The following is a 22365-nucleotide window of genomic DNA, read 5'->3' on the forward strand; positions in this document are numbered from 1 at the left end:
AGGTCATTGGTATTAGTTACATGAAGGCAATATGGTAATTAGACTTATCTGCTTGTTTTTATACTAATTTTAAAATGTCTTTTGGTTTAACTAAATTTAGACTGTCCTTTAAAGTACAATACCAGACTTGCACAAAAGGTCTTCCATGCTAAAATCTTACAGGAAGTTGCAAACCCATAATTAGGTAGCAAAGATTATATGCTAAGGAAAATGATTATATATATGGGGTGGATTCTAAAAATAGTATCTTTTCTAAGTAACGTTCACCTGCCTTTTCAAAACATCTTGGATTATTGATCAGAGAGTGTCTTGAGCTAACTAGGTTTTTGCTATCAGTATATTGTAGAATAGATTTTCATTTATTTTATGTCCCATGATTCATAAAAATATTCTCACTAGTATGTTAATTCTGAATTAAGATTCTTCCTCTAGCTAAGAAACTGTTTTCAATCATTTCTCTTACATCAGATTATAGGATGTCCATAAGTACCCTCTCTATGTAAAACAGAATTCTTTTTCCTTAGAAACTCAGTTCTCAGTATGTTTCCAGTGACTACCAGTCTTGGCCTTCCTGTTTTATTAAATAGCACAGAACCACTCTGAGACACCTACCTAGACTTATCAGAGACTCTTTTCCTAAGACCAGGCTGAGTTTATTTATATACTCCGCTCACACAGAATATTAGTCACTTACAGTGTTATTTTTTTTCAGGGTGATCATGGCTGTAAGCAATCCAGAGACATTGAAGACAGGCTCAAAGTTATCCCAAAATTTTGTTTTCCTGATTCAAAGGACTGGGTGCCAACCTCAGAACTCAAGAGGTAAATAGACTGCTTTATCTGATTTCTATTTGTTGGACGAGCAAAAGTAGAACGAGAATCTTTGAGAAACAGAGTCAGCAGTGAAGCTCTGTGGACTCTGTGGCAGATCAAGGATGCAGTGGGAGGAAAGGAAGAAACAATTAGGACATTTCCTATGTGGGGCTCAAAAAAGAAAAACAGTGTCAAAGGGAAAACAAGTTTGAGAGTCTCTTCAATTTGCCAATTCTGCAGGAAAAAAAGTTCCACTTTACATATAATCAGAAATGCCACCAAGTGGACAGAAAAGGAAAAAAAGACTTTAACTTAGGGACTGAGAAACAGAGATAAAACATGGCAATGTCTGCATCTTGTTATCTCCTTCAAGTTGTTAGAAGAAGCCATAGCCCAGATTGTATGTTCCCTGTCGAACTTGTACGAAGAGGGGGCTGTAGTTTGGAAGGTGTAAGTATATTGAGAAGGGAATTATAAGAAATTGCTTCCCAGTATCTAGAGGAAATTACTATTTTCAATTAATAAGCCATATATAATATAATAAAATTATATCCTGCTTATAAATAGATAAGTGCTTTGTTCAAAACTGTAATTATTGAATCATGTATTTAGGCTGAAAAGCGTGATTATGTGAACCATATCACATGCCAGTGACCTGCTGGAAGACAGCCTCAGCTGTTGCCTAAGTAGCTCTGCCCTTCCACCCCACGTTGCCTCCAGACTCTGCTCCTGTCTCTCCTAACCAGTTTAGCCTGATCGGCGCTCTCATCTCTGAGCCATCAACCCTGAAGCCTTTGTGCTGTCAGTTGTACTAATTGCATAGGCGGCTTCTTTCTTATTGGCCTGGCTGCTCCATGGTTGGCTTTCCCCAAGAGTTATGTGTGTTTATTCTAGAATGTCTGAAAAATACAGAGGAGTAAATAAAAAGCAGAAATTAAAAATCACTGGCATTCTAGTTACTCAGAGATAAGCACTGTAAATGTTTTGAGATGTTCCCTTCCAATCTTTATTCGTGGCCAAATATAGACATATGTATATGTTGTTCAGATTTGAATTTCTTTTGATTGTTAATGAATTTATTTCTTGGGCATCTCTAGGTCTTCATTTTGTAAATTATCTATGCATATTTTTTGCCAGTGTTTCTAATGAGATGGTAATTTTCCTAATAATTTTTATGTATTAAGGATATAAACTTTTCCCTATCACAGTTCCATATGACCTCTCAGAACTAAATAGAAGAATTTGGAAGGGAAGATAGCTTATCAGAATTCTTTATAGTTTACCTATATATTTGACTAAACTGGACATTCAGCAGAAGGAAAATAGGCTTGATTAATAGCTGGACTAAATAAATAAGAAAGTAAAAGGAGGCAGCGGCATCAACAGCTCATCACATGCTATTCTCTCACTCCAGTACAAAGCAAGATATTCTCAAGGGCTGGACATTCTCCCTCAGGAGGAATGTGACTTGCAATAAATACAATATTGCTGCCTCCTCTTACATCACAAAATGACTGCTGTTGGACTCTAATTTTTAATTGCTTGTTCCGAGGAATGTCATAAGCAGTTGTTTGGATCTCAAACTATTGACTGTTTTTTTCAGTGAAACGTTCTCCTTTGTCTTAACTGGTGAAGATGGGAGCCGGTGGTTTGGTTACTGTAAGAAGCTCTTGGTAAGTCCCAGACTTGTGCTACAGGCAGCTTTGGTAGAGGAACAAAAGAGTCAGACTAGGAACTTCAGAAACACGATCTCTAGATGAGTTTGGGGGCTACTCAGTGATCTGTGTATTATAAAGAAGCTAGTTAAGCTTCATATTTTTATTTTCTTTATTTTTTTGGCTGCGGTGGGTCTTAGTTGCAGCACGCAGGATCTTAGTTGCGACACACAGGATCTTAGTTGTGGCATGCGGGCTTTTCTCTAGTTGTGGCACATGGGTTTCTCTCTAGTTGTAGCGTGCGGGTTTTCTCTCTCTAGTTGTGGCTCACGGGCTCCGGAGCGTGTGGGCTCTGTAGTTTGCGGCACGCAGGCTCTCTAGTTGAGACACATGAGCTCAGTAGTTGTGGCTCACGGGCTTAGTTGCCCTGTGGCATGTGGGATCTTAGTTCCCTGAGCAGGGATTGAACCCGAGTCCCCTGCACTGGAAGGAGGATTCTTTACCACTGGACCACCAGGGAAGTCCCGAAGCTATGTTAGCTTTAAACAGTAAGAGCAAGGTGGAGGTTAGCCACAGAGTGTTCCATAATAGAAACGGTATGGAGTTATTTTATTTATTTGTTTGTTTGTAATAGATGAAGAAAGCACTGACATTGTAGCTGAAGTCAGTCTGGTTATATTTGAGGAATGGAGTACAGTGAGCCAATCGAGGGAGCTCTGAGTTACTTCTTGCTTATATGCCATCACTAAACTGGAATAAATCATGCTATCATTTTTTTTTTTTTTAGCATTTTCTCATCTTTCAGTGTTCATTGCGAATGAGAGCTTTGGTTCCTACTCTATACTAAGGAGTATTAAGAGGTATTAATAGTCCAAATTAGTAAAGACTCGTGCTGTTTAATTTTTGCTTTGTTGTTTTTTTTTTTTTTTAGCCAGAAGGCAAAGGAAAGCGACTCCCTGAGGTATACTGCATGGTCAGTCGCCTAGGCTGCTTCAACCTTTTTTCAAAGGTGAGTGGAGAATGGGCCCTATGAAAAGTGTTGTCCTTTCTGAGCTCTGAGTGAGTTTTTGTTTCTGATGACTTCACCAGGCAATGTTAAGTGGCATAGACTTTAACATAGTACTTTAGAAAGGGTTTCCCATTAGTAGATTAGAGCTACGGGTTTGAAGGCTTAAATTTAGACCTCTAATCCAGATGATGTTGCCCCGTCATCCTCATTTTGGTTCGCTAAACCTCCCAGCTTAAAGCAAAACATTGCCTGAAGTTTATCTTGTCTCATGTCTTTCCCAGACACCAAACTGCAGGGTATTATTGTGTCACCTTCTTTGCCCCTGCCTTAGTGATATAAAAAGGGGCTTCTCTTCTAAAATTAAGTTGATTTATTTTAGTAACTTTTCTTGGAGATTTAAAGGTACCTCTAAGAGAAATGATGCCTTTAATGAACTTTTATTCGTTGCAGAAGCTTATCTGTCTTGAAATCTGTTGGTATTATTTTCAAGTTTGTGCACCCAGTTTGGCAGTTCCTTCAATAGGATTCTTTTATGTTTTTGAACTGAGTCCCTAATTAAAAAAAAATCTTTTGTGTGTATGTAGATTCTAGATGAAGTAGAAAAGAGAAGAGAAATGTCTCCAGCTTTGGTTTACCCATTTATGCGAAGTGTCATGGAAGCTCCTTTCCCAGCTCCTGGACGCACCATCACAGTAAAGAGCTACCTCCCTGGGGCTGGAGATGGGGTAAGTTAGTTCATTTTGAAAAGGTTTGATAGCTGCCAAAAAGCAGGCCTTACACTAGTAGGCCTTACCTGATAGAAACCTTACAGGGTAGTTTTCTCTTTTTCATGAACTGCACAGAATATGTTTTGGTCACCAAAGCACTGGAGAAACATCCAGTTGATCTGTGAGATAGTTGATCCTAGACCCAGGAACCAGAGGTTTTCTATCATTTGTAGATTGAGCCCCTGCATAATATCTATTTCAGTGTGATAAATGAAGATTATACATACTATTGTCCAGTGGGATGAAAGATTTCACCAGAAATTTACAGCCCAAAAGTAAGGTATTAAGTCTTGGCATTAGCGTAGGCAGCTTCACAAACTCTGTAGCAGACCCTCTCTCTTGAATTTAACCTGTAAAAGAATGACAGGATCCATTAGTATTGTCATTAGGGATTGTTTTCCCACCTCAGCCTCCCCTGATTCAAATTTTGCATTTCAGTCAATTGAACTGTGCCGACCACTGGACTCACGATTGGAACATGTTGATTTTGAATGTCTCTTTAAGTGCCTGAGTGTGTGCCATCTCATTCGGGTCTGTGCCTCTCTCCTTTTGGAGCGGAGGATAATCTTTGTTGCCAACAGCCTAAGGTGAGAAATAAGTAAAATGTGTCACTTCAGCCTGTTGTTTTACTTGTGCTTACTATTTTAAAATTTGGGCATATTAGAAAACACTTAGGTAGGATCTCAGTTACCTAATGCTATAGTGACATGGATAATCCAAAAGCTATTTGCATTCGGCGATAACAGTGACTTTTGGGGGTTGCAATTAATTTACCTTCAAAATGTGTTTTGTTAAAACTGTTGTTAAAAATTGGAATTGCTTTTCTAAGTACACACTAGCTTTTAGCAATATAAATTGTGGGAAACAGCTAGATTGAGATTAAAGATATTCAGTAAATTAAGTTAAAATTTAAATAAAATGTTAAAATTTAATGAGTAATCACAGAATTGTTAATCTATGATCACTAACTGGCATCACTTTTGTAATTCTGTAACGTAATGTCTGAAATGCCCTCCATTGTTGTTCTTTATATGACACCGTTTGCTTTCTCCTCTGGCTAGCACCCTGTCAAAATGTGGCCATGCTGTGGTTGCCACACTGTATCCATTCACCTGGCAGCATACCTACATCCCAGTCCTGCCAGCATCTATGATCGACATTGTGTGCTCACCTACTCCTTTCCTTATTGGAATCCTGTCTTGCTCCTTACCACAGCTCCAGGACCTACCCATTGAAGAGGTGAGATGGGAGAAATAGTACCTGTGGAAAAGACTGGGGCACTGGCAAATGAAAACAAGTGATCTTTAACAGTGGTGGATATGTCATTAATTAATAATAATATATAATTATGATTGTTAATACATTATGCTATCATATTTTTGTATCTGTTTATGAAAATGAGAAAAATTCTGTAGTACACATGAATCTGAAGTTGTATCTTATTTGCAGTATTGAACCATGGGCTAATTCTTGTGTTATTCTGAATAGGTCTTTTTTTTTAAAAACATCTTTATTGGAGTATAATTGCTTTACAATGGTGTGTTAGTTTCTGCTTTATAACAAACTGAATCAGCTATACATACACATATATCCCCATATCTCCTCCCTCTTGCATCTGCCTCCCACCCTCTCTATCCCACCGCTCTAGGTGGTCACAAAGCACCGAGCTGATCTCCCTGTGCTATGCGGCTGCTTCCCTCTGTCTATTTTACATTTGGTAGTGTGTGTATGTCCATCATGCCACTCTCTCACTTCGTCCCAGCTTCCCCTTCCCCCTCGCCATGTCCTCAAGTCCATTCTCTACATCTTCATCTTTATTCCTCTCCTGCCCCTAGGTTCTTCATAACCTTTTTTTTTTTTAGATTCCATATATATGTGTTAGCATATGGTATTTGTTTTTCTCTTTCTGACTTACTTCACTCTGTATGACAGAGTCTGGGTCCATCCACCTCACTACAAATAACTCAATTTCGTTTCTTTTTATGGCTGAGTAATATTCCATTGTATATATGTGCCACATCTTCTTTATCCATTCATCTGTTGATGGACACTTAGGTTGCTTCCATGTCCTGGCTATTGTAAATAGAGCTGCAGTGAGCATTGTGGTACATGACTCTTTTTGAATTATGGTTTTCTCAGGGTATATGCCCAGTAGTGGGATTGCTGGGTCGTATGGTAGTTCTATTTTTAGTTTTTTAAGGAACCTCCATACTGTTCTCCATAGTGGCTGTATCAATTTACATTCCCACCAGCAGTGCAAGAGGGTTCCCTTTTCTCCACACCCTCTCCAGCATTTACTGTTTGTAGATTTTTTGATGGTGGCCATTCTGACTAGTGTGAGGTGATACCTCATTGTAGTTTTGATTTGCATTTCTCTAATGATTAGTGATGTTGAGCATTCTTTCATGGGTTTGTTGGCAATCTGTATATCTTCTTTGGAGAAATGTCTATTAAGGTCTTCTGCCCATTTTTGGATTGGGTTGTTTGTTTTTTTGTTATTGAGCTGCATGAGCTGCTTGTAAATTTTGGAGATTAATCCTTTGTCAGTTGCTTCATTTGCAAATATTTTCTCCCATTCTGAGGGTTGCCTTTTCATCTTGTTTATGGTTTCCTTTGCTGTGCAAAAGCTTTGAAGTTTCATTACGTCCCATTTGTTTATTCTTGTTTTTATTTCCACTTCTCTAGGAAGTGGGTCAAAAAGGATCTTGCTGTGATTTATGTCATAGAGTGTTCTGCCTATGTTTTCCTCTAAGAGTTTGATAGTGTCTGGCCTTACATTTAGGTCTTTAATCCATTTTGAGTTTATTTTTGTGTATGGTGTTAGGGAGTGTTCTTATTTCATTCTTTTACATGTAGCTGTCCAGTTTTCCCAGCACCACTTATTGAAGAGGCTGTCTTTTCTCCATTGTATAGACGAATAGGTCTTTTTAAAAAAATCATACACAGAAACTACTCTAGGTTAATTTAATAAATTGTTTCAGATATAAAACACGTATAGATAAATGCCCAAACAAAATGTATGGCTCAGCTAATTATCACATAGTGAATGCTTATGTAACCAACATTGGAATAGAATAGAAATATTATGGCAATGGAAACAGAAGTCCCCATCATGCCTTTTTTTTTTTTTTTTTTTTTTTTTTTTTGCGGTACGCGGGCCTCTCACTGTTGTGGCCTCTCCCTTTGTGGAGCACAGGCTCCGGACGCGCAGGCTCAGCGGCTACGGCTCATGGGCCCAGCCGCTCTGCGGCATGTGGGATCTTCCCAGACCGGGCCACGAACCCATGTCCCGTGCATCGACAGGCGGACTCTCAACCACTGCGCCACCAGGGAAGCCCCCCATCATGCCTTTTTAATTTAATTTTTTTAATTATTATTATTTTTTAAATTTTTTGGCCATGCCGCGTGTCATGTGGGATCTTAGTTCCCCCACCAGGGATCAAACCCGCACCTCCAGCATTTGAAGCGCGGAGTCTTAACCACTGGACTGCCAGGGAAGTCCCCCATCATGCTTTCTTCTAATCACTGTTCCCTTCCCCACCCCTTGCAAAAGGTAACCATTATGTTGACTTTCGTGGTGCTCATTTTCTTTTGTGTTTATAGCTTAACATCCTAGGCATGTATACCTAAACAATGTAATTCAGGTTTGCCTGGTTTTAAGCTTGAAATAAATGAACTCATACAGTATGTTTTTTCTTTCTTTCTTTCTTTCTTTTCTTTTTTCAGTCTGGCTTCTTTGGAGCAACATTATGTCTTTTTTTTTTTGGCTGCATTGGGTCTTCGTTGCTGCGTGTGGGCTTTCCCTAGTTGCGGCGAGCGGGGCTACTTTTTGTTGTGGTGTGCAGGCTTCTCATTGCAGTGGCTTCTCTTGTTGTGGAGCACGGGCTCTAGGCAAGTGGACTTCAGTAGTTGTGGCACGTGGGCTCAGTAGTTGTGGCTCGTGGACTTTAGAGCGCAGGCTCAGTAGTTGCAGGACGTGGGCTTAGTTGCTCCGTGGCATGTGGGATCTTCCCTGACCAGGGCTCAAACCCGTTTCCCCTGCATTGACAGACGGATTCTTAACCACTGCACCACCGGGGAAGTCCCCAACATTATGTCTTTAAGATTCATCCATGTTGATGGGTTTAACAACAGTAGTTTGATTATTCTAATTGTGTATAGTATTCCATTGTGTGAATGTGCCACAATTTTCTTATCCATTCTACAGTTGATTGACATCTGAGTTGTTTCCAGTTTGGAGTTATTATTAATAATGCTGCTATGAATATTCTTGTTCATGACCCTTGGTACATATGTACATATGTGCATGCAGTTTTATGGACATATACTTGGAAATGGAATTGCTGGGTCATAGAGTAAACCTTCAACTTTAGTAGGTAAAGTCAAGCTTTTCCAAAGTAGCTGTGCCGAGTTAAACTTCCTCCAGCACTGTTCCTGTTGCTCCACATCCTTGACAGCCCTTGTTGTCATCAGTTTGTGTAATTTAGCCTATCTGATGGGTATGTAGTTGTACTCACTGTGGTTTAATTGGCATTCCTTGATTATGGTTGAGGGTGAGCATCTTTCTATATGTTTATTGGCCATTTGAATGTCATTTTTTGTCATCTTTTGTAAAATTCATAGGCTATATCCTTATACTGAATTGTTTACCCTCACTGATTTGTAAGAAGCGTTTTTATAGCTCTGGATACGAGCCCCTTTGTAGCTTACCTTTTCATTCTCCAAAATGGTGTTTTTTAAATACAGTGGTGTTCTTAATTTTAATGTGGTCAGAATTATCAATTTTTTTATGGTTAGTGTTTTTATGTGTGTGTGTGTGTGTGTGTGAACTGCTTAAGTTTTTCTTTGTATTAACTTGATGGACATAGCCTCCTATATTATCTCTTGGAAGATTTATTATTATGCCTTTAATTTTTGTTTCTGAAGTCGGGGGCTTGATTTTTTTTTATATATAATAGGAGGTAGGGGGAGTTCCCTGGCAGTCCAGTGGTTAGGACTCCCTGCTTTCACTGCTGTGGGCGTGGGTTCAATCCCTGGTCAGGGAACTAAGATCCTGCAAGCCACACAGTGTGGCCAAAAAGAAAAAATGGAGGTAGGGGTCGTTTCATTTTTTTCATATGGATAGCCAACTATCCCACTACCACTTATTGAAATAGCTCTTCTTCCCTATTACACTGATGGGTTAAGCTTTTTTTCTCCCCCAGTTTTATTGAGATATGATTGACGTATAACATTGTATTAGTTTGAGATGTACAGCATAATGATAGTATATGATATATGCATATATTTCAAAATAATTACACAGTAAGTTTAGTTAATATCCATCACCTCACATAGTTAGAAATTTTTTTTCTTGTTATGAGAACTTTTAAGATAGACTCTTAGCAACTTTCAAATATACAGTGTAGTATTATTAAATGTAGTCACCATGCTGTACATTACATATCCAGAACTTATTTATCTTATAACTGGAAATTTTTGCCTTTTGACCCCCTTCACCCATTTCATCCATCCCCCACCCCCATGTCTGGCAACCACCAATCTGTTCTCTGTATCTTTGAATTCATTTGTTTTAGATTCCACATGTAAGTGGTATCTGTCTTTCTCTGCCTGACTTATTTCACTTAGCATCCATGTTGTCACCAATGGCAGGATTTTCTTCTTTATATGGCTGAATAATATTCCATTGTGTGTTTGTGTGTGTTTGTGTGTGTGTGTTTGTGTGTGTGTGTATGCATACACACATACCACATCTTCATCTAGTCATCTGTTGATGGACATTTAGGTTGTTTCCATTGTCATGTCTTTTGTAAGTAATGCTGCAGTGAACATGGGGGTACAGCTATTTCTTCAAAATAGTGATCTTATTTCCTTTGGTTTCATGTCCAGAAGTGGGATTGCTGAATCATGTGCTGATTCTATTTTTAATTTTTTGACGAACCTCCTTACTGTTTCCATAGTGGCTGAACCAATTTACATTCCCATAAAGAGTGCACAATAGTTCCCTTTTCTCCACATTCTTGCCAGTATTTGTTATCTTTTGTCTTTTGTTGCTAGCCATTCTAACAGGTGATGATATCTCATTGTGGTTTTGATTTGCATTTCCCTGATGTGGAATACCTTTTCATGTGCTTGTTAGTCGTTTGTATGTCTTCTTTGGAATAATGTCTATTCAGTTCCTCTGCCTATTTTTTAATTGGATTGTTTGGGGTTTTTTTTGCTTTTGAGTTGTATGAGTTCTTTATATATTTTGGGTAGTAACCCCTTATCCAATATATGATTTGCAAATGTTTTCTCCCATTCTTTACATTTCCTTTATATTTTATTGATGGTTTCCTTTGCTGTGCAGAAGCTTTTTAATTTGATGTAATCCTACTTGCTTATTTTTGCTTTTGTTGCCTTTGCTTTTGGTGTCAAATCCAAAAAATCATTGCCAAGACCAAGGTAAAGATGCTACCCCCTGTGTTTTCTTCTAGGAGTTTTATGATTTCAGGTCTTATGTTTAAGTCATTAATCCATTTTGAGTTGATTTTTGTGTATGGTGTAAGATTGGGTTCCAATTTTATTTTTTGGCATGCAGCTATCTAATTTTCCCAACACCATTTATTGAAGAGATTGTCCTTTCCCCATTTTATATTCTTGGCTCCTTTGTCATCAGTTAATTGACTGGGACTTCCCTGGTGGTCCAGTGGTGAAGACTGTGCGCTGCCAATGCAGAGGGCCCGGGTTCGACCCCTGTCAGGGAACTAGATCCCTCATGCCACAACTAAAGATCCCATGTGATGCAACTAAGACCCAGTGCAGCCAAATTAATAAATTAATTAATTAAAAAAAAATTAATAAAAAAAGTTAATTGACTCTGTGTGGGGTTTATTTATGGACCCTCTATTCTGTTCCATTGAGCCATGTGTCTGTTTTATGCCAGTACCATACTGTTTTGATTACTATAGCTTTGTAATATAGTTTGAAATCAGGAGGTATGATGGTCTCTACCTTTATTCTTCTTTCTCAAGATCATTTTGGCTATTTGGAGTCTTTTGTGGTTCCATGGAAATTTTACAATTGTTTGTTCTCTTTCTGTGAAAATTGCCTTTGGAATTTTGGTAGGGATTGCACTGACTCTGTAGATTGCTTTGGGTAATTTAGACATTTTAACAATATTAATTCTTCCAGTCCATGAGCATGGAATATCTTTCCATTTATTTGTGTATTGTTCAGTTTCTCTCATCAGTGTCTTATAGTTTTCAGCACAAATATCTTTTACCTCGTTTAAATTTATTCCTAGGTATTTTATTCTTTGTGGTGCAATTGAAAATGGGGTTGTTTTCTTAATTTATTTTTCAGACACTTCATTGTTAGTGTATAGAAACACTTCTGATTTTTGTATTAACCTATTTTTTTAACTTGTTATAATGGAAAATCTTAAACATATGTAAAAGTAAACAAGAGAGTAAAATAAATCCAATCACCCTTCTTAACTACTTACAAAGTTTTGGCCAATCATACTTCTACCTCTCTCCCATAATATTTTGAAGTATATCCTGACATAATTTCATAGTTCTAAATATTGCAATATGAATTTCTATAAGGTCATTTTTAGCATAATCACAATACCATTATCACACCTAAAAAATTTAATAACAGTTCCTCAATATCAGAAAAATTCAGTATTCAGCTCTCTTATTATTTCATAAATTTTTAATAGTTTGAATTAAGTTCCAAATAAAGTCCATGCAGTGCATTTGGTTGGTGTGGTTTTTTTAGGCTCTTTTAATCTCTAGGTGTGCTGCCATCATTTTTTTTTAACTTGAAATTCTTTTTACTTGTGTTGATGAGTTAACTTTTAAATGGGCTGACACTTTAAGTTAGTGTATAATAATATTGAATCACTTTATACACCTGAAACTAATATAATATTTAAGTCAATTATACTTCAATTTTTAAAAAAAGAAAGGAAACAAAACAAATAAACCTTTAAGTTTATTTAAAACTATTCCCCTTTGCATGAAAGAATCAAAACACACTCTTCCTGATCTAGCAGTGTCTAATGTATTTCTCTGTGAATGTCTCTGGTTTAACTTGTCTGGCTCCTTTATTCCGTAGGTGCTGATAGTTGATCTCTGTGCAGACAAGTTCTTACAGGAGGTGAGTGACAAAGGAGGTGATTATGTAATGTTTGGGTATAATTGGCCAGAAAATATGTGAAAGTACTTAGAGAAGGTGACTCAGGCAAGACTTACAGTTCCTACACATACTTGACTTGACACTGCGGCCAATCATACAAGATTGACCTGAAAAATTTGATTTGGGTTCATAGCTCACTGTCCCAACTTAGGGAAGGAGGAAACAGATTAACTGCCATTCTCAAAAGAGGTAACCCTCCCTTCAAGTCTTATGGGTTGATGTATAGGTCTCTAATTTAATTAAATTTAACAAGCATTCAGCACCAATTATTTCTAGATATTCTGTTAGCCAGTCAGAAACTAAAGATGAGTAAGATACTCAGTTTGATCTCTCAGGCCTTATAGTTTAAAGGGGAGGGGAGAGGGAGCAGACATAGCCATAAAGTTTTAGAAATGGTGTAATAGAAACTTATACAAGATACAGTAGGGGCAGAAAGGAAGTGTCACTTATTCTAGATAGTGAAGTGGAGAGGAGAGTTAGTAAAGCCTTAGAGCAGCCCTCTGTATGTAACCTGTATATAGTTTTGTGAGCACTGAGGGCAGGGTGAAAAGAATGTTTCCCAAGACTGTCTTTTTTCAGAATCAGTCAGCTCGTCACATGTGAAGCACCATTTATTTGGGGATGATCTTTGTAATATAGCATAAGACTTGGAGATGAGAAACATTTTGTGGGAAAGTGCCAGAAAATTTTATAAGGCATATTATTTATTTTTCTTAAATGTAATGAAGATGTATGCACCATAAGTTTTGTGGATTCTGCTCAATGTAGGGAAGGAAGCTTGAGACTGACTCTTCAGCCATAATATATACAAAGCTACCTGTGGACTTTGAGGGACTTAAATAAGGCATGTTTGAGACTTTCTCTCTCAAAGCTCATGAAAATCTCAATTTCTTCTCTTAAGGTATCTGATGAGGATGAAATTCTACCACCTAAACTCCAGGCTGCCCTGATACAAATTTTGGAAGAACGAAATGAAATTTTGGCTCAGGAGCAGAATTTTTTACAAGGTATGAGACAAGTGGTCTGAGGATTTAAGGTCAAGGCAGTAAATACCACATGCCCAGCACCCTGCCAAAGCATATGCAATAGCAGTATGAGATTGCCTGTGCCTTCGTAAGCTTATAGTCAGCTTTCTTGCTCACCCTCAGCTGTGCCAAGTCCCCTTCTATTTCAGGACTTTTGCACTTGCTCAGTTCCATGTATGGAATGCTATTCCCCTAGATATCCACAGGGCTCCTGCTCTTTGTTCTTGCAGGCCCATGCTCAAATGTCACTTTCTTAGTGAGGCCTTTTCTGACTGTGCTGTTTAAAATTGTTCCTGTTCCCTTAGCATGTCCTATCCTCCTCCCTGACCTTATTTTTCTCCATGGCTTTCATCACCATCTGATGTGCTAAAATGTAAGTTCCATGAGAGCAGTGACCATCTATTTGTTTTCTATTTCCAGTACTTTAAACAGCATTCAGTAAATAGGTATTCAATAAGTATTTGTTGAATAAAAGGATGAATAATATTTTATGGGTGGCTTACTCTGTGCCAGGCATTGTTTTAAGCACTTAGCATACATCTTATTTCATCCTTGTAATATCTTTATGAAGCAGGTGTTATGATTTAATCCCCATTCTACAGGGGAGAACACTAAGGCTGTTTACCAATGGGGAACATTAGAGAAGGGGAAGGTTTAGAGGACTAACTAAAAGTTCAGTTTTTAATATTAAGTTTGAGATACCTATTGGACATCCAATACCTGGCAGACTTTCAGCTGGAGATATCAAGTAGGCATTTATATACGTGAAGTTGAGATTCAGAGGAAAGATTTGGGCTAGAGACATACATTTAAAAGTTGCTATTTTAAAGCTGTGGGAACAGATGAAATAGCCCAATAGAGTAAGTATAGAGAGAAAATTAAAAAGATTTAAGGATTGAGCCCTGGTTGGGGATGATGTGCTTAGATTTCCAACTTTTGGTAGTTGGGAAGAGGAGAAGGATCCAGCAAAGGAGACTAAAAGGAGCAGCTAGTGAAGTAGGTGAAAAACCAGGAGTATGTGATATTGTAGAAACTGAGTGAAGAAAGTATTCCATGAAGGAAAGAGTAAGCAGTTATGTTTTTTTGTTTTTATTTTTATTGGAGTATAGTTGCTTTACAATATTGTGTTAGTTTGTACAGTACAGCAAAGTGAATCAGGTATATGTATACATATAGCCCCTCTCTTTTGGATTTCCTTCTCATTTATGTCACCACAGAGCACTGAGTAGTTTGCTGTGCTATACAGTAGGTTCTCATCAGTTATCTGTTTTATACATGGTATCAATAGTGTATATATGTCAACCCCAATCTCCCTAACCCTAAAAGAAATAAAAAACAAGCTATAAACTAGATGAAGGCATTTTCAACAAATATAACTAACAAAGGAATAGTATCTAGAATTTAGTTTTTAAAATTCTTACAGTTTAAAAGTAAAAAGATGAACAACCCAAGAGGAAAATGGGGGAAAGATATGAACAGTCATTTCATAGAGGAGGAAACATGAAAGGCCAATAAATATATGAAAAGATATACAACCCCATCAAAATCAGGGAAATGTAAATTAAAACCACAGTGAGATACCATTTTATACCCACCATATTGGCAAAAATTTAAAAGTCTGACAGTATCAGGTGTTGATGAGAATGTGTAAGTTACTTCAACCCCTTTGGAAAAACAATTTGGCATCATCTAGTAACATTAAAGGTGTACATATCCTGCAACCCAACAATTCCATTTTAGATATATACACAGAGAAACTCTTGTACATTATAACTAGGAAACAAGTACAATAATTTTTATAGTGTTATTGTATGTGATAGCAAAAACTGAAACAACCTAGATGTCCACTGACAGGAGAATATAGCATTTAAAAAAAAGAAGCTTAAAAACACACATTTTGAAGATCTGGCGTGCCGCAACTAAGACCCAACACAGCCAAATAAATAAATAAATAAATATTTTTAAAAAAACACGTTGAATTAAAACAGTAAGTTGCAGAAGAATATAATGTTTTATATAATGTTCAAAGACATACAAAACCTAACAGTATGTTGTTGGTGTTGGATGTGTATGGTAAGACTGTAATGTAAAGCAAATGATACACACAAAATTACAAAAAATGGTCACCCTCTTATTGCAAAGTAGGGGAAGAACACCACTGAGAGAGCATCACACAGGGAACTTCAGAGATACACGTGATGTTCTATTCTAAGCTTTGTGGTGGGCACTTGTGTGGTCATCTCACTCCTGATCTTAAGAAATATTCATACATATTACAAGAATCTATAAAGTTATTCATTAAAACAGAAACAAAGAATGGAAGATAAGTTATAGAAAAACATAATTTTTTAAAGAAAGGGAATTAGGTGTAAGAAAGTAGGTACAACAGGTATAAACAGCTCTTCCAAGAAATCTTTTGCTGCGAACTGGAGGAGAGATGGGACAGTAACTGGAGGCGATGGGAGAGTGGGGCAAAAGCGTTAATGATAAAGCAGTGATGGATTCTCAGCTGCAGAAAGAAAGAGATGAGAAGGAAGTCTGTTGAACAAAATATAACAAAAATCTAGATTAGAATAAAAATGTAGGGACTTCCCTGGTGGTCCAGTGGTTAAGATTCTGCTTTCCAATGCAGGGGACATGGGTTCGATCCCTGATTGGGGAACTAAAATCCCACATGCTATGGGGCAACTAAGCCCACATGCCAGAACTAGAGAAAAGCCCACACGCTACAGCTAAGACCTGATGCAGCCAAATAATAAAAATGAAATTAAAAAAAAAAGAATAAAAATGTTAATGTCGGAAGAGAGCTCAGAAATTGCCTAATCAGCCACCTCATTATACAGATATGGAAAGAGAGGCCATGAGAGGTAAAGCAAGTTGCCCACTATTATACAGCTGCTTCATGGTAGAAGTCTGATTAAACCTGGGTCCCAGATCCCCAGTCAGCCCATGGGAAAGAGCAAGAGACATTGTGAGGAAAAGAATACTATTTTGATATGGGAGGAAAAGGAGGAGTCTAAGTTGAACCTGAGGTTTCAGCCTGGAACCTGGAAGGCAACACATTGTGCTATATTATAGTGGTTAAGAATCACTTGACTTGGGAGCCCTGCAGCTTCTCCATGGTACTGGATGAGGGGACCCTGGAGAATGTCTTTGATTTGAGCCTCAGTTTCCTCAGCTGTAAAAGGGAAATAATAGACTTACCTCACTGGATTATTTTAAAATTTGTAAAAGCACTCAATACATTATTATTTATTATGGAATAATCGTGATGCAATATGAAATGAGAAAGTTGAGAGAGAAACTGATTTGGTGGAGAAATATAATGAATTTGGTTTTTGGCATGTATTGTTTATTTGATTTGTAGTCTACCAATTTCCCAAAAGGACCTGAGATGGTGACTTTTTTTTTTTTTTTTTGGCTTGCCGGGCAGCTTGCAACATCTTAGTTCCCTGACCAGGGATCAAACCCATGCCCTCAGCAGTGAGAGCACAGAGTACTAACCACTGGGCCTCCAGGGAATTCCCTAGATGGTGACTTTTAGACAAATGGAATGTAAGTGCTAATGGGACAGCCAAATGATGATCACCTATAGGTAGCCTGAAAATGTAGAAAGTGAATTTTGGTGAAATATCAGGACTGGAGATCTGAGGTTGAGAATTATTGACAAAGAAAGCCAGCTCTCTCTGCATATACCAGTTAGCTCTTTAAGGAAAGGAATGTTGAAGAGAAGGGGTCCAAAGACCATGCCTAGGAAGAAGAAGAAGAGGCAAGAGCAAAACCAATGTTTTTGGTCCTAAAGGCAGGAGAGGAATCAGGAAATCAGGAGAGCATAAAGTTGTGGGAGACAAGAGGAATGAGGAGGAGGTCAGCACAAATACAGCATAGAGTTTAAAGGAGGATAAAAATAGAAAAGGAGATTAAATTTGGCTGGTTCTCACTGGTGGCCTTTGAAAGAGCCATTACAGTGAAATCACAGACGTGCAGACCACAGTATGCGTGGGAAGAACATGAAGGTAAGGATATAAGCCATTTGCTTTTTTTCAGGTCATGAAGAGTACAAGAAAGCTAAGAATGAGGATTCCTACATTTATTCTCTGTCCTTTAATCTATGATCCCCTAGGCGTCACTTTTATAACTGGAGCCAGTGTCCCTATAAACACAAAACTTAGGGGATTTTTTTCCCTCCTTCTTTCTTTTTTCGTTCATTTTGCAGAAGATGTGACACTCAACTCTCTGGTGTCCGAAGCATTTGTCAGGTTTTTTGTTGAACTGGTGGGACATTATTCTTTGAGCATGACTGTCACTGAGCATGGGGAGCGTGTATTCCAAAGGGAGCCATTCCGTAAATCCCACACCTCCCGAAGTGTACGCCACTTCCTGGATCTCTTCATGGAAACTCAGATGTTTGCAGGATTCATCCAGGACCGAGAGCTTCGGAAAAGTGGGGTGAAAGGTCAGTTTCATCATAAAGTTCTCCCTCTGTATTTAGTGAGTACTTGAAAGATTTGAAAATAATATATAAAAAAATAGCATAAAGCTACAAGGGCTCACTATGAGTTGTTTATTATGGGAAACATTTATTTTGTGATATTGTTTTAGCTACAGAAGTACATTGGTAGTGAGTACAGAGTTTTATTCAATTGATTTTCAGTCTTAAATGTATGGCAGTTTCATCAACATGAGTTTTTCTTGTAGGTTTGTTTGAGGTCCGGGCCCTCCAGTATTTGGAAACAATTCCTGAGTCTGAGCCCAGTGGAGTGAATAGAATTTTGCGGACTCTTGGTAAGTTGCTGTGTTTTCCTGTTAGATAAATATAGTTAAAAAAAAAAAAAAAACTTTTGCGGTAAGCATGCCTCATCACAAAAGCTTTATCATCACATCAACAATATAACCTCAAGGAGGGTGACCAGAAACCATGACCCTATTTCCAAAGTGTTTTGGAGAAAGACAAAAGTCTTTCTCAGAGGTTAGGATTCTCCATCAGAGTCGTCCATGGGGCTGTTTTCCTCAGATGAAGCTCCCTCATGATATAAGAATTCTGCATATCATGATTATTAATCTTTTCTAGGCCACATCCCTGGAAGAATCTTATTAAAATCTGTACCTTTTCCCAGAAAAATATACTTGGAGCATACAAACAAATTATGCATATAATTTTAGGGTGTTAATGGACCCCCTTGAAGCCCATCCATATGCTCCAGGTTAAAAATACCTGGTTCAGAGGGCATCTGAGGCAAAAGAGGATTTCCTGCAAGTCTCTAATTTTACTCTTCACAAGGAAACACAGTTGTTTATGATTTTTCAATTATATTTAACTTTTAATTATCCAGTATGATGTAGGAGAACAGTGGTGTGGTAGCCCCAAACAATGAAGAACCTGTATTCTATGGTATTTATATTGGTCTTTGAAATATATGCCCCCCTAATTAAAATTAGCCCCTAATTAGCTGAGAGACCATGGACAATCATGTCTAGGGCTATTATTTCATCTTTATACCATGGTGTTAGATTAGATCAGTGGTTCTCAGCTCTGATTACAATATTATAATCTCTGGGGAATTTAAATGAAAATCCAGGGAATTTCCTGGCGTTCCAGTGGTTAGGACTTCACGCTTCCAATGCAGGGGCATGGGTTCGATCCCTGGTCAGGGAACTAAGGTCCTGCAAGCTGTGTGGTGCGGCAAGAAAAAGAAAAAACAAAAAGAAAATCCACCCCACACCCCACACCAGGCTCCACAAAATCTGTGGGGAGCAGGACAGCTGATTTTAACCTACAGTCAGGTTTGAAAACCATGGGATTAGATGATGTCTCAGTTCTCTTCTACCTCTACAATTAGAAATGTGGGGATTTTGTGTGTGTGTGTTTGGTTTGGTTTGGTTTGGGGTTTTTTGGTGGTTAAACACATCAACTGGACTTCCCTGGTGGCGCAGTGGTTGAGAGTCCGCCTGCCGATGCAGGGGAGGCGGGTTCGTGCCCCAGTCTGGGAGGATCCCACATGCCGCAGAGCGGCTGGGCCCGTGAGCCATGGCCGCTGAGCCTGTGCGTCCGGAGCCTGTGCTCTGCAGTGGGAGAGGCCACAACGGTGAGAGGCCCGCGTATCGCAAAAAAACAAAACAAAACAAAACAAACCATCAACTGATAGCTTGAGATGGCAGCTTACTTCTGGGCTGTTCTGAATGACTAGGTTTAATCCCTTGCCTCAAATAATGTATAATAAATAAAAATGAACTAATGAGAGTTCACTCTACTTTTTTCCTTTAGGAAGTAAAATGAAATTTCTTCAGAAGAAATGAAATCTTTGATTGACAGCCTCCATCCTAAATAGAACAGAAAGTGACAAACTGTTTTTCCAAGAGTCAAGATGCCCTGAAGTATTCTACAAAGTCTTGAAAGTTGAAAGGTTACAGAGCGGGCCAGGTTCTCAGAGGAGGATTCTCCTGTTGCTGCTGTAGTAATCACTGGAGAATTGTTGGGAGTAGTCTGGAACCAATGCTCCCTTTTTTCTGCCACCAGATTTTTTTTAAGTGGCCTTTCTTTTTGATTCTTGAGCTCATTCTTTGTGTTTTGAGCTTAGTCTATGAAGGCATTTGTCTTTTACAAGAAAGAGATGGTGTTGCATTTTAAAAACAGCTCATAGATGAGCACAATGAGAAAAGTGCTGCATTTAAGGTACTACGGAGGCATGACAGAAGTAGAGGACTAGCCCTTCACACATAATTCTCATCACTGAAATACCATGGCAGCTTTAAACCTATGGGCTGTTTGAGCTGAGCTAAGGACTATACTCTTTTTTTTTTTTTTTTTTTTTTTGGTCTAATGCCCTGTCTAGGGGAATCTCACTTATGTGGAAGCCCTATGTATTATCACTGTTATTGAGTATCTTATAAAAATAGACATTTTATAGCGCCTCCTCCACATTGTGTGGCACTTGGGTAGCTTGTCCCACGCATGTCAGCATTAAACTTTGGGGAATTATAGCTAATGGGGGACTTCCCTGGCAGTCCAGTGGTTAAGACTCCATGCTTCCACTGCAGGGGCACAGGTTTGATCCCTGGTCCGAGAACTAAGATCCCCCATGCAGATTCCACATGCCGCATGGCATGGCCAAAAACAAGAAAAGAAAAAAATATATACCTAACAGGAAAATGTCCTTTAAGGGCATGAGAACTACCTTCTTTTTTAGTGTCCACCATGTGCCATGAATGGTACATGTATGTATGTCATCTTGTTTAGTCTTTAAATCAACTTTATGAGATATTTGCATCTGCATTTTACTAATGAGGAAAATGGAATTCAGAGTTTAAATAACTTTAAACTGAAGCTAGGACTATTAGTTTATGAACACATAGAAAGTTGGTTATTCCTACAGATGGAAATTTGAACTCTGTGGGACTATAGTTATTGAAAAAGCTTTTTTTTTGTTTTTGTTTTTTAAGCTGAAGTGTACCAGAGTCAACTTGCAGCTCTGAGAATAAGGGACTTCAAACTATAGGTGTCTAGATGAGACTTTTTTTGGTTCCTCTAGAAATGTTGGACTTTTTGCTCTAGTTAAATTGGACTCAGAATATGGACATTTCCTGGGCACACACCACATAATCACTCCAACCCATAATATCTAAAGTAGTAGTAGTGGTATGAAAGAGGAATTTGTCAGCATTGGTGTAACGCTAATTGATAAATGTTACAGCAAGTGTCAGTTTGTTTTCTTCAACTCCTGCTGATGGCTTTAACTGGCATAAAAAATATTTATTCAAACTTAAAGCATTATAAGTTGTGTTATGATACAACTTATTAACTTGTGCAGTATTGTCATTACAACCCATTCAGGTGTGCATGAATGGATCTGAATCAGACACCATTTAAGATGGGTGCTGTATAATTCAATTCCTATAGATGTGGGCCAAGAAAATAGAACTAAGCCTATGTTAAAAAAAAAAAAAGTTTATTAAGCAGCTTACCTCAGTGGGGCTTTTACCAGACATGTCCCCATTTGGTCTCCTCTAACACTCCCACCCTGAGGGAACAATTAGTAACTGGGAATTGAGTGTTTATAAAACGGGGGTATAAGGTGTTACTGTGGTGGATCCCAGACATCCCTCTGTGAGGAGACCTTTTCTTCAGGGATGGGAGTCTTATCCCTGCGATCTGAAGCTGCTTCCTTTTCTTCAGTCTGTTTTATTATTTGTTTGTAAAGTATTACAAATTCTGGACACACTTGTAAAATAATCGCTGAAAATTTGTATAAAATGTTTACAGATCTTTTAATGAATAAACACAAAAAATTCAATGGATCTTCTGGAGAATTTGAAATAAAATTGTTTAAGCTGTAAAGATATTTTACTTCACTTAAATCTATAGCTAACACATTCATCTAATGGTAGGTAAAAGATAATCGATCCAAGACTAACCAAGCTTTAATTACAGTGGCCAACATTTCCAGGCTCTTGGCAAAGTCGGGGTCTAGATTTGCACACCGGGCACGGTATATATAGTCCGACTACCTTATTTGGTCTTTCCCTGCTTAGTCAAAAGGAACTGGAAGCCAGGGACCAGAGACTGGGCACCAGCAGTAGCAGGAGTGGTCGGAGGCAATGAGAAACTATGCTATTACCAGAAGTTCTAAGGGCAAAATGATTGGATTTTATACACGCCCTGAATGCGAAATCACAGTCTTTTTAAAAGATGGGATTAGCGGGCGGTTATCTCGCGCTGGGGGCGAGATCAGGTTCGTTTTGTTACGCAGAGTCTAAAGCTTCGCAATTTTAATTGGAGACTAGCGCCCACTTCCAGAATCTGTAAAAGAACTGCACTTAGTGCAAAGACCCTCGGGGCGCTGAGAACGAAGAATGATGGGGATACAGCAAGGAAGTGCAAAGAGAGAAGTTTAACGGAAGAAGGTGGAAGGTTA

The 22365-nt window shown here is 38.3% G+C and overlaps 1 protein-coding gene across 2 annotated transcripts in view; it reads left to right on the forward strand.

Annotated features, from left to right (window-relative positions):
• The window catches only part of DENND2C (DENN domain containing 2C), a gene marked incomplete at its 5' end in the record, with an annotated part of 37633 nt that extends 15867 nt beyond the window's left edge, over window positions 1–21766 (forward strand). For both annotated transcript variants that reach the window (XM_082671757.1, XM_082671756.1), the window contains 11 exons: window positions 713–822; window positions 2417–2486; window positions 3400–3477; window positions 4062–4202; window positions 4683–4831; window positions 5306–5483; window positions 12348–12389; window positions 13330–13435; window positions 17670–17909; window positions 18152–18238; window positions 19719–21766. In XM_082671757.1, the coding sequence (XP_082527883.1) occupies window positions 713–822; window positions 2417–2486; window positions 3400–3477; window positions 4062–4202; window positions 4683–4831; window positions 5306–5483; window positions 12348–12389; window positions 13330–13435; window positions 17670–17909; window positions 18152–18238; window positions 19719–19750 (1233 nt within the window). In that variant the 3' untranslated portion in view covers window positions 19751–21766. The remainder of the gene's footprint in view (window positions 1–712; window positions 823–2416; window positions 2487–3399; window positions 3478–4061; window positions 4203–4682; window positions 4832–5305; window positions 5484–12347; window positions 12390–13329; window positions 13436–17669; window positions 17910–18151; window positions 18239–19718) is intronic.
• Between the last annotated feature and the right edge of the window lie 599 nt (window positions 21767–22365).

This window comes from Grampus griseus, assembly GCF_964374135.1.
Source record: "Grampus griseus genome assembly, chromosome: 1".
NCBI lineage: Eukaryota > Metazoa > Chordata > Mammalia > Artiodactyla > Delphinidae > Grampus > Grampus griseus.